At 42.2% G+C, this 13,055-nt stretch overlaps 1 protein-coding gene across 2 annotated transcripts; it reads left to right on the forward strand.

The window, feature by feature from the left end:
* The first annotated feature begins 814 nt into the window (after positions 1-814).
* On the forward strand, positions 815-12,814 carry LOC144002282 (cytochrome P450 2K1-like). 2 transcript variants are annotated; one of them, XM_077497360.1, is made up of 9 exons: positions 815-1,054; positions 3,007-3,169; positions 4,306-4,455; positions 4,581-4,741; positions 5,571-5,750; positions 9,541-9,679; positions 9,987-10,171; positions 11,248-11,389; positions 11,449-12,814. In XM_077497360.1, the coding sequence occupies exons 1-9, from the start codon at positions 854-856 to the stop codon at positions 11,634-11,636; spliced, it is 1,509 nt and encodes a 502-aa protein (XP_077353486.1). In that variant the 5' UTR covers positions 815-853; the 3' UTR covers positions 11,637-12,814. The 2 variants fall into 2 exon arrangements, with proteins under 2 accessions (XP_077353486.1, XP_077353496.1); XM_077497370.1 differs by lacking the exon at positions 3,007-3,169 and having other exon boundaries at positions 1,040-1,054.
* The last annotated feature ends 241 nt before the right edge of the window (positions 12,815-13,055 follow it).

Genomic DNA, 13,055 nt, shown 5'->3' on the forward strand with positions numbered 1-13,055 from the left:
ATTCCCGGCGGATTTTGTATCGGTTGACAAGTCTGCGACCGATATGGCCGTTTAGCTCCCCTTGACGACCGATGGTTCGGTCGAATCGGTTTTTTGTTCCACCCCTAATATATATATATATATATATATATATATATATATATATATATATATATATATATATATATATATATATATATATATATATATATGTATATGTATATATATGTATATATATATATATATATATATATGTATATATATGTATATGTATATATATGTATATATATATATATATATGTATATATATGTATATGTATATATATGTATATATATATATATATATATGTATATATATGTATATATATATATATATATATATATATATATATATGTATATATATATATATATATATATATATATATATATGTATGTATATATATATGTATTTATATATATATATGTATGTATATATATGTATTTATATATATATATGTATGTATATATATGTATTTATATATATGTATATATATATATATATATATATATATATGTATATATATGTATATATATGTATATGTGTGTATATGTATATATATATATGTGTGTGTGTTACGTGCACTTTGTTTGATGTTAGACAATTAAAAAAACGTGCTGCATGACCTTTGCATCGCTTCTTGCCTTTTTTTTTTTTTTTTTTTAATTAATGATTTGCTGAGCAAACTGCATGAACACACCCATTAGATTGTGATTGGTTAAATTTTGTCTGGCCCATCCTCTTATTTTATTTTATTTTATTTTTAATTTTTTTAAGAAAGATTTAGATTTAGAAATTGCTTTTGCAGATGTTGGTGCCTGGCGCTACCAGATGAGATGTTTGAAGAACTCTTTCAGGTTCCTTTTTTGCTCTCCTTGTCGGGGGCCCTTGCAGGCTTGCTGGCCATCCACTTTCTGTACACCAACTTGAGCTTGCGAGGCAAGACCAAGTTGCATCCTCCGGGGCCCAGACCGCTCCCCCTGATCGGTAACCTGTTACAGTTGGATCTCAAGAGACTGGACGAGACGCTTTTCAGTGTGAGGGGCTCAAGCAAGTATTGTTGACTTTTTGTAGCCATTATGTACAGATTGGACATTTTATAAGTTTTTTTTAATTTATCTATGCAAACTCTCAACTGGGTCTATTTTGAACTGTTTTCAACTTGAACGGAAAGGTAAACAAAAGGCCAGCTAAATGCTGACGAAGCCTGTGAGCACAGGAAAGGTTTTTATCTCACTATAGGTAAACATCTGTTGGTGTTAGATTTGTGACCTGCATATGTATAGATGGCTAACTGGTGTCTGCAGCCTTCAGAGGAACAAAGACAAGATTGATGCCTGGGGATCCTGTAGTCTCAGATGACACACTAGTCTGCGACACCATGGCATACATCAGGGGTTGAGAATCTGAAATGTATTCGCCATGTATGTTTAAAAAGGATAATAGGAGCCACTCCAGTAATATAGCCATGAGAACACAACATATGTTTAGGACATACACACAAAAGTATAGAGACTTTGACGGCTTTCTTTCAGGCAGCGATTTACAGTTCCCTTACAAAGGGCACGTAAGACCAGAGACTCAAGTTGCCCTTTGGGACAATAAAGTATGTTGTCCTGAACTGAACTGTACTGAACTGACAGCAGCGTCATTCCATGTAATGTTATTCCTAGTTTTCAAAAGAGATGTTGTAAATCAGTGGTGTCAAATATACGGCCCGCGGGACGGATCAGGCCCACAAAGCGGTTTTATCTGGCCCACGAGATGATTTTGTAAAGTAAAAAAAATATATATAATGTTGGAACTATTAAAATCAGCTGGCCACAATCAAAACATGTAAATTTGTAATTTCACAAGCAGTTCTCAGATGAGTAATGCAACTTGTACACAGAATTGATGTCATTTTACACGCAACTTAAATTTACGGTTTGTTTAAAAACTTTTTTTTTTTTTTTTTTTTTTAATCATAGACCGACATAAACGTGTTAAATACGACACAAATTCACTTATCGATAACACAAATACATATGACAAGGATTAACGCCCTTAGAACGTCATTAACTGCGCCACACAATGCATTCTGGGAACAATACATATGCAAAACAACTAGATTTAACACGCCCGGAACTCATCCAGGCAAAGTGTTGCCGCGTTCCATTTTTTTGGAATAATATGTTTACAGTCGAGCTCCGCAATTTAGGGATGGCCCACAAATAGTGAAAATCTGAATATCGCATTCTCTCCCAGCCATTTTCACAGAAGCAGTCCCCTTCACTCCTGGCAGTTTTACTGGATTTTGACTGATTTTGTAAGGCCCACAGAATATTGTGTTCTATTGCTATAAAAAAAGCTGCCAAAAAAATAAAAGTATTTTCTTTCATCAGGAACAAGGCAAGGCAAGTTTATTTGTATAGCACATTTCATACACAAGGCAACTCGATGTGCTTTACACAAGGAAAGACAACACATAGGCATAAACAAAAACAGTAGTTAACATTCAAGAAACATTCTGTTTCCGTTTGGCAGCAATTAGCATTAATATATAGCTAAGTTTTAATTATTTACAAATCTAGAATTCTGAGCAATTGAGCTTTTTTTCAACATGGCCCTGGTTTATCTCCTTTGGTCTGCTGCCACCTGCTGGCCGTTTGTGTAATAACTACCATTTCTTCAACCGTTCTTCGCAGTTGTGAGGCTGCATCAAAGCCTTCTGTATGCTTTATCATAAAACCAAAAACGTATAAATACACCTTTGGGACACTTAAAACATTTAAATAGAACGTATTTATACATTTTTGGCAGCAAATGAACAATAGTTTTTAAGTTATATTCCATTATTTTACGGATCTGGCCCACTTGGTAGTATATTTTCCTCCTTGTGACCCCTGAGCTAATATGAGTTTGACACGCCCGTTGTCAATGAATGACAGTGTTTTGATTTTAATAAGTGAAGGATTACATTTGAATTGAACTAAACTTTCTTTGGCAGCTGTCCAAAACCTATGGACCTGTTTTCACCGTCTACTTTGGACCCAAGAAGGTGGTGGTCCTGGCTGGAAGCAGGACAGTCAGACAGGCACTCGTTAACCATGCCGAGGAGTTCGGGGACAGAGACATGAATCCGCTATTCTATGATATCAATCAAGGACATGGTAATTACAGAATCTTCTTTTCTCTCTATCATGTCATGTCTAAATAATACACAAGAGAAAATGGGCTTGAACACGCCCATTTGGAGTGTGATTGGTATCAACTTCTCCCCTGACAAGTACTTGTACAAAACACAAATATTGTGGACTTGCTTGACATTTTACACACATTTCTGCAGCTAATTTTGAGATACTGCTACTCTTGATCTGCTAGACACAGAATTGTGAAGCTTTATGCGTCCTCATTGAGTGGGCTCTGCTTTTATTTTATTTATTTATTTTGACCAGTCCACCACATAGTGGCACTGTAAACAGTCATATTGATGACTTGAAATTTCTCACACAGGTTTGTAAATGTGCTGTACAAAACAAACAACATAGCATTTGACAAATTAAGCCTTTATCCACATATTAAGTGTGACTAGCTTGCAATTGTACATATGCCAAGCAAATTTAAAGTTTCTCTGGAATTTTCTAGCCACGTTTGTCAAGAAGTCTGCTTCTTTTCGAGACACTTCTCTTTATTGAACTGCGAAATACAGAATTCTGAAACCTTGACAACACCTGTATTCTAACTATGTTGGATGTGCTATTACTTTTGTGACTAATCCACCACATGGTGGCGTGATTATTAACCAAAGTTACATTCACTTTATTTCACACAGGGGTTCAACTTTATGTCTCAAGGCAGAGTCAGCAGCATGGTCACTGGTCGGCCATCTAAAGGAAATTTTTGCTCCATTTATTTATATATATCCATCCATTTTCTTAACTGCTTACTCCTCACTAGGGTCACGGGGGCTCTGGAGCCTATCCCGGGAAATTTCGGGCAGTAGGCGGGGTAAACCCTGAACCGGTTGCCAGCCAATCGCAGGGCACACAGAGACCATCCACACTCACAATCACACCTAGAGACAATTCAGAGTGACCAATTAACCTGCCATGCATGTCTTTGTCTCTCTCTCTCTCTCTCTCTCTCTCTATTTATATATATATATATATATTTAACAAATTTGCCGGCTGCGTGACGTCACTCCCGCGGCAATTTGAAAGCACGCACGGATCTTTTTTTTTTTTTTTCACTTACTCATTCACACCTGTAAGCGTCTGTGAGTTGAAACACAGTTGGTTGCTTCCAGGCATCATATTTGCCAACGGGGATTCATGGAAGGAAATGAGACGTTTCACCTTGACGACACTGAGAGACTTTGGGATGGGCAAGAGGCTCAGTGAGCAGAAAATCATTGAGGAGTGTCACTTACTCATCAAGGAATTTGAGCAACACAAAGGTACCGAAAGCTGACTTAGAAATTTTTGTAAATACATTTAAATGTAAATGTATCACAGGGGAACTTTGTCATAAGGGCACTACAGTCCATTATGAAGGTTTCTAATACATTTTTATTATTCTTAGGTGAAGCCTTTGACAACGCTTCAATTATTAACTACACAGCTTCCAATATTATCTCGGCGATCATGTTCGGAAAGAGGTTCGAATATGAAGACAAGGTTTTCCAAGAAATGATAGAGAGAGACAATGAGAGCAACCTCCTGGCTGGATCTGCTGCTATCATGGTACCCCAACTATTACTCAAACGTTGACTTAAAATGCCTAAAAATCTGAGCCTACATGCAATTCTGTGTTGCTTCGGCACACCTGCATCTTCTGCTGTAGTGGTTGCCAAACATCTTCCAGAATCGGCTATTTAGCACATGTAACTGACATGACTTCCTTTTCTCATTCATCCCTGCAGCTCCACAGCACTTTGACACTCTCGGTCGCTCAGCGTTTCTGGGAGTCAATATATTACTGCAGATTATTTTCTCAAAGAGCTACCCCACTCCGTCACACAGTAGCCTATATTTGTAAAATGCTACGTTCAAATTCGTAAGATACGTACAATTAGAATCGCCACCAGCTAGCAAGCTGCACATCATGGCAGGTAATATGAATTTGTCGACCGGATTTTGGTGAAACCATTTGATAGTCGTTCTTAGGAAGAGAAATCAGAGTAAATAAATACTTTTAATGATTTGCCCAGAAAAATATAGCTTCCTCTCAGTGAATGACCAGCAGCTGCCATGAATAAAAATTAAATAGATGGTTGAATGAAAACATTTCAAGAATGAGTTATGTAGAAAAAGATGTGTTTTTCATTGTCATGAAGTTATAAAAATGACGGGAATGATATCAAAACAAAGCTGCACTGCATCAATTCAGTGGTGGGAAAAAATATGTCTGTAAGTATGAAAGTGCTGGATCGCAATGAGTTGTTCCTAATAAAGTGGCAAGTTGGTTCTGTATTCCTGAATTAAGCATTACTGAAAGGTTATATTATTTGTGATGCCCATCAAAAAAAATAAATAAATGAAAATGAGTGTTTATATTTTTGCTCCATGACAGATATACAATTGTTTCCCCTGGCTGGGCCCCTTTCTCAAATCCTGGAGGGATTTGATGAGTAACTTGGAAAGTTCCAAGCAGCATCTAAAGGACATTATAGCCGAACTGAAGGACACGCTCAACCCTGACGACTGCAGAGGCTATGTCGATGTTTTCTGCAAACAGATGAAAAACCTGGAGGTAGTATGCACATGAATTGAAATTTCCACTACATTGGATGCTTGGTGTGCTAACCAATAGCCTAACGTCAGGGGTGGATTTAGAATTAGGCAAACTGGAAAAAACGAATATGCCTAACAGACAACAGCACCTGCCAGATGCTTGTGCCAGTAGTAGTAGTAGCGCCATCGCGGCTGTCAGTGTCAGATGAGGATGCAATAGAGATGAACAGGAGAGTGTCACTACTGGTGAATTCAAGAATTCTGAGGATAAAAGCAGTCAAAGTTCAAACCTTCATAAATTAAAGAAAAACGGTACACAACTGTAAAAAAAAAAAAAAAAAAAATGCATGCAAAATTACACTATCAAAAAAAAAAAAAAAAAGACACGAAACAACGAGGCCGCGAAAAGTGAACCACGTTATAGTGACTTGGGAACACTATACTGCAACAAAGTGGGTTACGGTGTGTGTTTGTGGGGGTTTTAGAGAGCCGTTTGCTGCTCTGTTGTGTTGACTGCTGTTTTTCCAAGGGTGTTTTAAGCACATCACAGAACTTGTGTTTACAAGAAAGCTAAGTGGTGTGGGTGTGTTTTTTTCCATCCATCCATCCATCCATCTTCTTCCGCTTATCCGGGGTCGGGTCGCGGGGGCAGCAGCTTCAGGAGGGAAACCCAGACTTCCCTCTCCCCAGCCACTTCAACCAGCTCCTCCGGCGGGATCCCGAGGCGTTCCCAGGCCAACCGAGAGACATAGTCTCTCCAGCGTGTCCTGGGTCGTCCCCGGGGTCTCCCGCCAGTGGGACATGCCCGGAACACCTCCCCAGGGAGGCGTCCAGGAGGCATCCGAACCAGATGCCCGAGCCACCTCAGCTGGCTCCTCTCAACGCGGAGGAGCAGCGGCTCGACTCTGAGTCCCTCCCGGATGACCGAGCTTCTCACCCTATCTCTAAGGGAGAGCCCGGACACCCTGCGGAGGAAACTCATTTCGGCCGCTTGTATCCGGGATCTCGTTCTTTCGGTCACGACCCACAGCTCGTGACCATAGGTGAGGGTTGGAACGTAGATCGACCGGTAAATCGAGAGCTTTGCATCACTGCAGACGCTGCACCGATCCGCCTGTCGATCTCCCGCTCCATCCTACCCTCACTCGTGAACAAGACCCCAAGATACTTGAACTCCTCCACTTGGGGCAGGATCTCATCCCCGACCTGAAGACGACACTCCACCCTTTTCCGACTGAGGACCATGGTCTCGGATTTGGAGGTGCTGATCCTCATCCCAGCCGCTTCACACTCGGCTGCGAACCGCTCCAGTGAGAGCTGAAGGCCCCGGCCTGATGAAGCCAACAGCACCACATCATCTGCAAAGAGCAGAGATGCAATGTTGAGGCCACCAAACCGGAACCCCTCCACGCCTCGGCTGCGCCTAGAAATTCTGTCCATAAAAGTTATGAACAGAATCGTGACAAAGGGCAACCTTGGCGGAGTCCAACCCTCACCGGAAACGAATCCGACTTACTGCCGGCAATGCGGACCAAACTCTGGCAACGGTCGTACAGGGACCGAACAGCCCGTATCAAGGGGCCCGGCACCCCGTACTCCCGAAGCACCCCCCACAGAACTCCCCGAGGGACACGGTCGAACGCCTTCTCCAAATCCACAAAACACATGTGGACTGGTTGAGCGAACTCCCACGCACCCTCGAGGATCCTGCGGAGGGTGTAGAGCTGGTCCACTGTTCCACGGCCAGGACGAAAACCACACTGCTCCTCCTGAATCCGAGATTCGACCTCCCGACGGACCCTCCTCTCCAGCACCCCTGAATAGACCTTACCAGGAAGGCTGAGGAGTGTGATCCCTCTGTAGTTGGAACACACCCTCCGGTCCCCCTTCTTAAAAAGGGGGACCACCACCCCGGTCTGCCAATCCAGAGGCACTGTCCCCGATGTCCACGCGATGTTGTAGAGGCGTGTCAACCACGACAGCCCCACAACATCCAGAGTCTTTAGGAACTCCGGGCGGATCTCATCCACCCCCGGGGCCCTGCCACCGAGGAGCTTTCCAACCACCTCAGTGACTTCGACCCCAGAGATAGGAGAGCCCACCCCAGAGTCCCCAGACTCTGCTTCCTCAAGAGGAGACATGTTGGTGGAATTGAGGAGGTCTTCGAAGTATTCCCCCCACCGCTTCACGACGTCCCGAGTCGAGGTCAGCAGCACCCCATTGCCACTATACACAGTGTTAACGGTGCACTGCTTTCCCCTCCTGAGACGCCGGATGGTGGACCAGAATTTCCTCGAAGCCGTCCGGAAGTCGTTTTCCATGGCCTCACCGAATTCCTCCCATGTCCGAGTTTTTGCCTCAGCAACCGCCGAAGCCGCGTTCCGCTTGGCCATCCGGTACCCGTCAGCTGCCTCCGGAGTCCGACAGGCCAAAAAGGCCCGATAGGACTCCTTCTTCAGCTTGACGGCATCTCTTACCGCTGGTGTCCACCAGCGGGTTCGAGGATTGCCGCCACGACAGGCACCGACCACCTTACGGCCACAGCTCCGATCGGCCGCCTCAACAATGGAGGCGCGGAACATGGCCCATTCGGACTCAATGTCCCCCGCCTCCCCCGAAACAAGGGAGAAGCCCTGCCGGAGGTGGGCATTGAAACTCTTTCTGACAGGGGATTCCGCCAGACGTTCCCAGCAAACCCTCACAATATGTTTGGGTCTGCCAGGTCGGACTGGCATCTTCCCCCACCATCGGAGCCAACACACCACCAGGTGGTGATCAGTTGACAGCTCCGCCCCTCTCTTCACCCGAGTGTCCAAAACATGCGGCCGCAAATCCGATGACACGACTACAAAGTCGATCATCGAACTGCGGCCTAGGGTGTCCTGGTGCCAAGTGCACATATGGACACCCTTATGCTTGAACATGGTGTTCGTTATGGACAAACCGTGACGAGCACAGAAGTCCAATAACAGAACACCGCTCGGGTTCCGATCAGGGGGGCTGTTCCTCCCAATCACGCCCCCCCCAGGTCTCACTGTCATTCCCCACGTGAGCGTTGAAGTCCCCCAGCAGGACGAGGGAGTCCCCAGAGGGAGCGCTCTCCAGCACACCCTCCAAGGACTCCAAAAAGGGTGGGTACTCTGAGCTGCTGTTTGGTGCATATGCACAAACAACAGTCAGGACCCGTCCCCCCACCCGAAGGCGGAGGGAGGCTACCCTCTCGTCCACCGGGGTAAACCCCAACGTACAGGCGCCAAGCCGGGGGGCAATAAGTATGCCCACACCTGCTCTGCGCCTCACACCATGGGGAACTCCAGAGTGGAAGAGAGTCCAACCCCTCTCAAGAGGACTGGTACCAGAGCCCAAGCTGTGTGTGGAGGCGAGTCCGACTATGTCTAGTCGGAACTTCTCGGCCTCGCACACCAGCTCGGGCTCCTTCCCTGCCAGAGAGGTGACGTGTTTTTTTTTCTTTTCTTTTCTTTTCTTTTTAAATAGAATCATGGGACATATAAGAACTGTAAATTGTCTAATGTCTTCCTGTTTTGACCACATCATTGAAAATTGTGAACAGGATGTGTTTTCTGCTGATAAACGTGATAAATGAATTGAACCATGAGTGTGCACTGGTGTCGAGTGTAAATGGATGTGGATGGCCCATTACTGGGTTTGCTTTAAGCGTTCAAATGACTGTCTGGAACTATGCCCCTACCCGGCATAATGCCATAATGCTTGCATCCATATCACCCCAAATCAACGTTAAGTTTCCAACATTTTGTGTTTTTTTGTGTGTGTTTTTTTTTGCCCTGTAGCATGACACCCAGAAGCTGCACTACCACGACGAAAACCTGGTCAACAACGTGTTTAATTTGTTTTCAGCGGGCACTGAGACCACATCCATCACACTTCGCTGGAGTCTGCTTTTCATGGCCAAGTACCCTCAAATACAAGGTGCCAATCATCATACTAATTGCACAAATTGTTGGGGGCTACACAGTAACATTTGAGAGTAAATTTTACTCGAAAAAAATCCTATATTCAGTCGCAGTCTAAACAGAGTAAACAAGTATACACTTGGAAGAGAGTAAAATATTTAAAAAAATAATCATTCAAAAGGTTGAGAATATTTTATTCTTTTCCAAGTGTAAAGTTTACTCTCTTTAGACTGCGACTGCATAAAGGATTTTTTTAAAAATTTTTTTAAAAGAGTAAAATTGATGATTGAGATGCATTCACATGTTTTCCGTCTCTCCTGCAGATCAAGTCCAGGAGGAGCTGAGCAGGGTGGTCGGCGTCCGACAGGTCCGAACGGAGGACCGCAAAAACCTGCCTTATGTGAACGCTGTCATCCATGAAACGCAGAGGCTTGCCAACATCGTCCCTATGGACATCCTGCACCAAACCAGTCGAGACGTCACCTTCCAGGGATACTTCATTCAAAAGGTGCAATTGTTGTAGATACTAGTAATATGATTGGTAAATAATAGATTTCAAAATACTGTATATTTATAATTCAACACCTCCCACACACTTTAAACTTATTAAGCTACATGTTTTAAACATGTTTGAACACAAGAAAAAAAATTGCAAACACAAAATGATTAGAAATTACTGCAGCGGTACGCATTGTTAGTCTCTGTGTATATGCATGTGTTTAAACCAGTGGCGTCAAACTACGGCCCGTGGGCCATTTGCGGCCCACCGTCCATTTTTTAGTGGCCCACAGCATATGCTAAAAATGGCATTTGACTCAGTTCAAATAAAATAAAAACAAAAATGTTTGGAGATGGTCAAAGAAAGAAGGGAGGGTGTCGAAACACAAGTGCTATTAAAGGTTATTTTAGTTAACTAAATCTAACGAAATAACTAAAATTCAGAAAACAATTTCGTTAACAAAATAAAATAAAAACAAAAAAGAACAAAAACTAACTGAAATTACATTTTATGTTTAAAAAACTAAAACAATAATTATAGCAAAAATGTCTTTCATTTTAGTCTTTGGTATGATTTTTAGTAGATTTATTTTGATATAAAACGGAATAATGACTTTTGAAAGTATGTCACAAAGAAATGACATCATCTAGCAGCAACCAATAGAAAAGCACCTTCTGATGATGTCGCTCCCATGGTGTTTTTTTTTTAAATATTGCGCACAAGTAAGACACATTTAAAAAAAAAAAAAAACTAATACTGAAACTAACTAGAACTAAACAAAAACTTAGCATTTATTAAATAACTAAAACTGATAAAAACTAACTAAAATTAAAAATGACCAAACTATAATAACCCTACTGCCATATTACAAATAAATTGGTTTATATACTGTAGCATTTTTCTAAATATGCAAAAGCACAAATAAATGATTTGTACAATTTTTAGGACTAACACAATTTCTCTTCATAACATTATGTGGCCCTTGCGTCCTTCTGATTTTCTGTATGTGGCCCTCAAATGAAAAAGTTCGCTCATTGTTTGTGTTTACTGTTCAATGAGCCATAGTTGCCACTTGTTGCCCAAAGGGGACCACCGTCCTCCCTCTGCTGACTTCCGTCCTCCATGATGAGAGCGAATGGGAGACGCCAACCGCCTTCAACCCTTCCCACTTCCTGGATGAGGAGGGTAACTTTGTCAAGAGGGATGCCTTTTTACCCTTCTCTGCAGGTAGACTCACCATACGCTCTTGCACCTTTTCAGCCATTTGATGCACGTCCTCTTCGCAGGCCGCAGGGCATGTCTGGGTGAGGGTCTGGCCCGGATGGAACTCTTCCTCTTCTTCACGTCCCTCCTCCAGCATTTCCGCTTCACACCTGCGCCCGGAATTTCCGAGGATGAGCTGGATTTGAAGCCTTTGGTGGGCTTCACCCTCCATCCCATGCCTCACCGGCTGTGTGCCGTCAGGCGCCAATGAGGAGAAGCTTTTAATCGAAAGCTAATGGAATGTTCAATACCTTTGCGCTCAATCAAATGTGATGCATGCAATGAACCCTCGTATGTTTGTGGTTTGACATTTGCACGGATTTTACTTGGGAACCGATCTTCCATTATTGACTGAAAATTTTGCTATTTTAAGCAACAGATATTTGAATACGAACAGTGCAGCAACACATGAAGGGATATACCGGAAATATAAGTATACCCACTTAAATATATTCTTTATCCATTGCAAAAAGATTACTTATAATTACCGCAGCTTACTGAGCAATTGCAACAGTCTTCTTTGAAAATACGATACACATGGACAAAATTGATGTTACCCCACTGTTAATGAAAGAAAAACCCACATTGGTCACAAAATAACTTGAATCTAACTTTTGGATTGTTTTTCAACAGATTTATGAAAAACGAACTCATGATACAGGCCTGGACAAAAATGATACCATTTGGAGAAAAGACTGAAAATGATGAAACCATAGAGCAGGGGTTGCCAACCCATCACAGGTCCTCGAGTAAATTGTTGTTCCCGGCAGCATGTTGCGGCAAAACGACTGATTTGACTTGTCTTTCAGTGTTTGGGGCGATTATATCGCCGTCACAAACTGTTGCTACCGATGTCAACAACACAGCTATGTTCTGAAATCCCGATCAATTGCCTACTCAGGTTGCTAAAAAAAACAGACTTACTTGCACTGATTAGGAGTGGGACGATACAAGTAAAACACAATTCAGTACTTTGACGATATGTGTACCACAATTACGATATCACGATAGTTGATATCTACGATATCAGGTTTTTGAATGAGTGAATATTTGAGTTTTACAGTGAACAACAGAGCAGGATACGTCTTCATGGTGCTGCCACCCTCAATTCAGTCTAACACAGATGGGAAATCCAGAAAGTAAAATCCCTGCCACAGTATGGCTTTAGCTACAGGTGCTTGTACTCAACCGGCAGGTAAACAAAGTCATTGCGAGAAGCACCTGTGGCTAAAGTCAAACTCTGGCAGGGTTTTTACTTTCTTGACCTTGTTTTCCCATCTCTGAAATTAAATGTATTATACTTGATATTAATGTGATAATTTAATCTGTTTGTAATTGTGGCCTGTTAAAATTGCCTGGGAAATGTAATTTTATAGCTGGGAGTTATAAATTCACAAATAAAACTTTGGCTGATGAAATCCATCCATCTATTAAGTGTATTTTATACATACTGTTTTATATTTGCTTCTGTTATTGAATATGTATACTTAATATGAAGATTATGTATAAGGTAAGGTCATTTTATAAATCTGATATGGGTTTTCTTGATCTCTCCTGCACGCTTTAATGTCACAATTGTTTTTTACATTGTCTTTTTGTCTATGTGCGAATAAAAATCAATCAATCCATC

The sequence above is a fragment of the Festucalex cinctus genome, chromosome 1, assembly GCF_051991245.1.
Source record: "Festucalex cinctus isolate MCC-2025b chromosome 1, RoL_Fcin_1.0, whole genome shotgun sequence".
Classification (NCBI taxonomy): Eukaryota; Metazoa; Chordata; class Actinopteri; order Syngnathiformes; family Syngnathidae; genus Festucalex; species Festucalex cinctus.

Bases quoted from the DNA above. Each gene is read 5' to 3' on its own strand.
- LOC144002282 (XM_077497360.1), top strand. From the start codon at position 854: ATGTTTGAAGAACTCTTTCAGGTTCCTTTTTTGCTCTCCTTGTCGGGG. The intron at 3,170-4,305 runs GTAATTACAGAA...GGTTGCTTCCAG, and splicing joins TGATATCAATCAAGGACATG to GCATCATATTTGCCAACGGG. The intron at 4,456-4,580 runs GTACCGAAAGCT...TATTATTCTTAG, and splicing joins GGAATTTGAGCAACACAAAG to GTGAAGCCTTTGACAACGCT.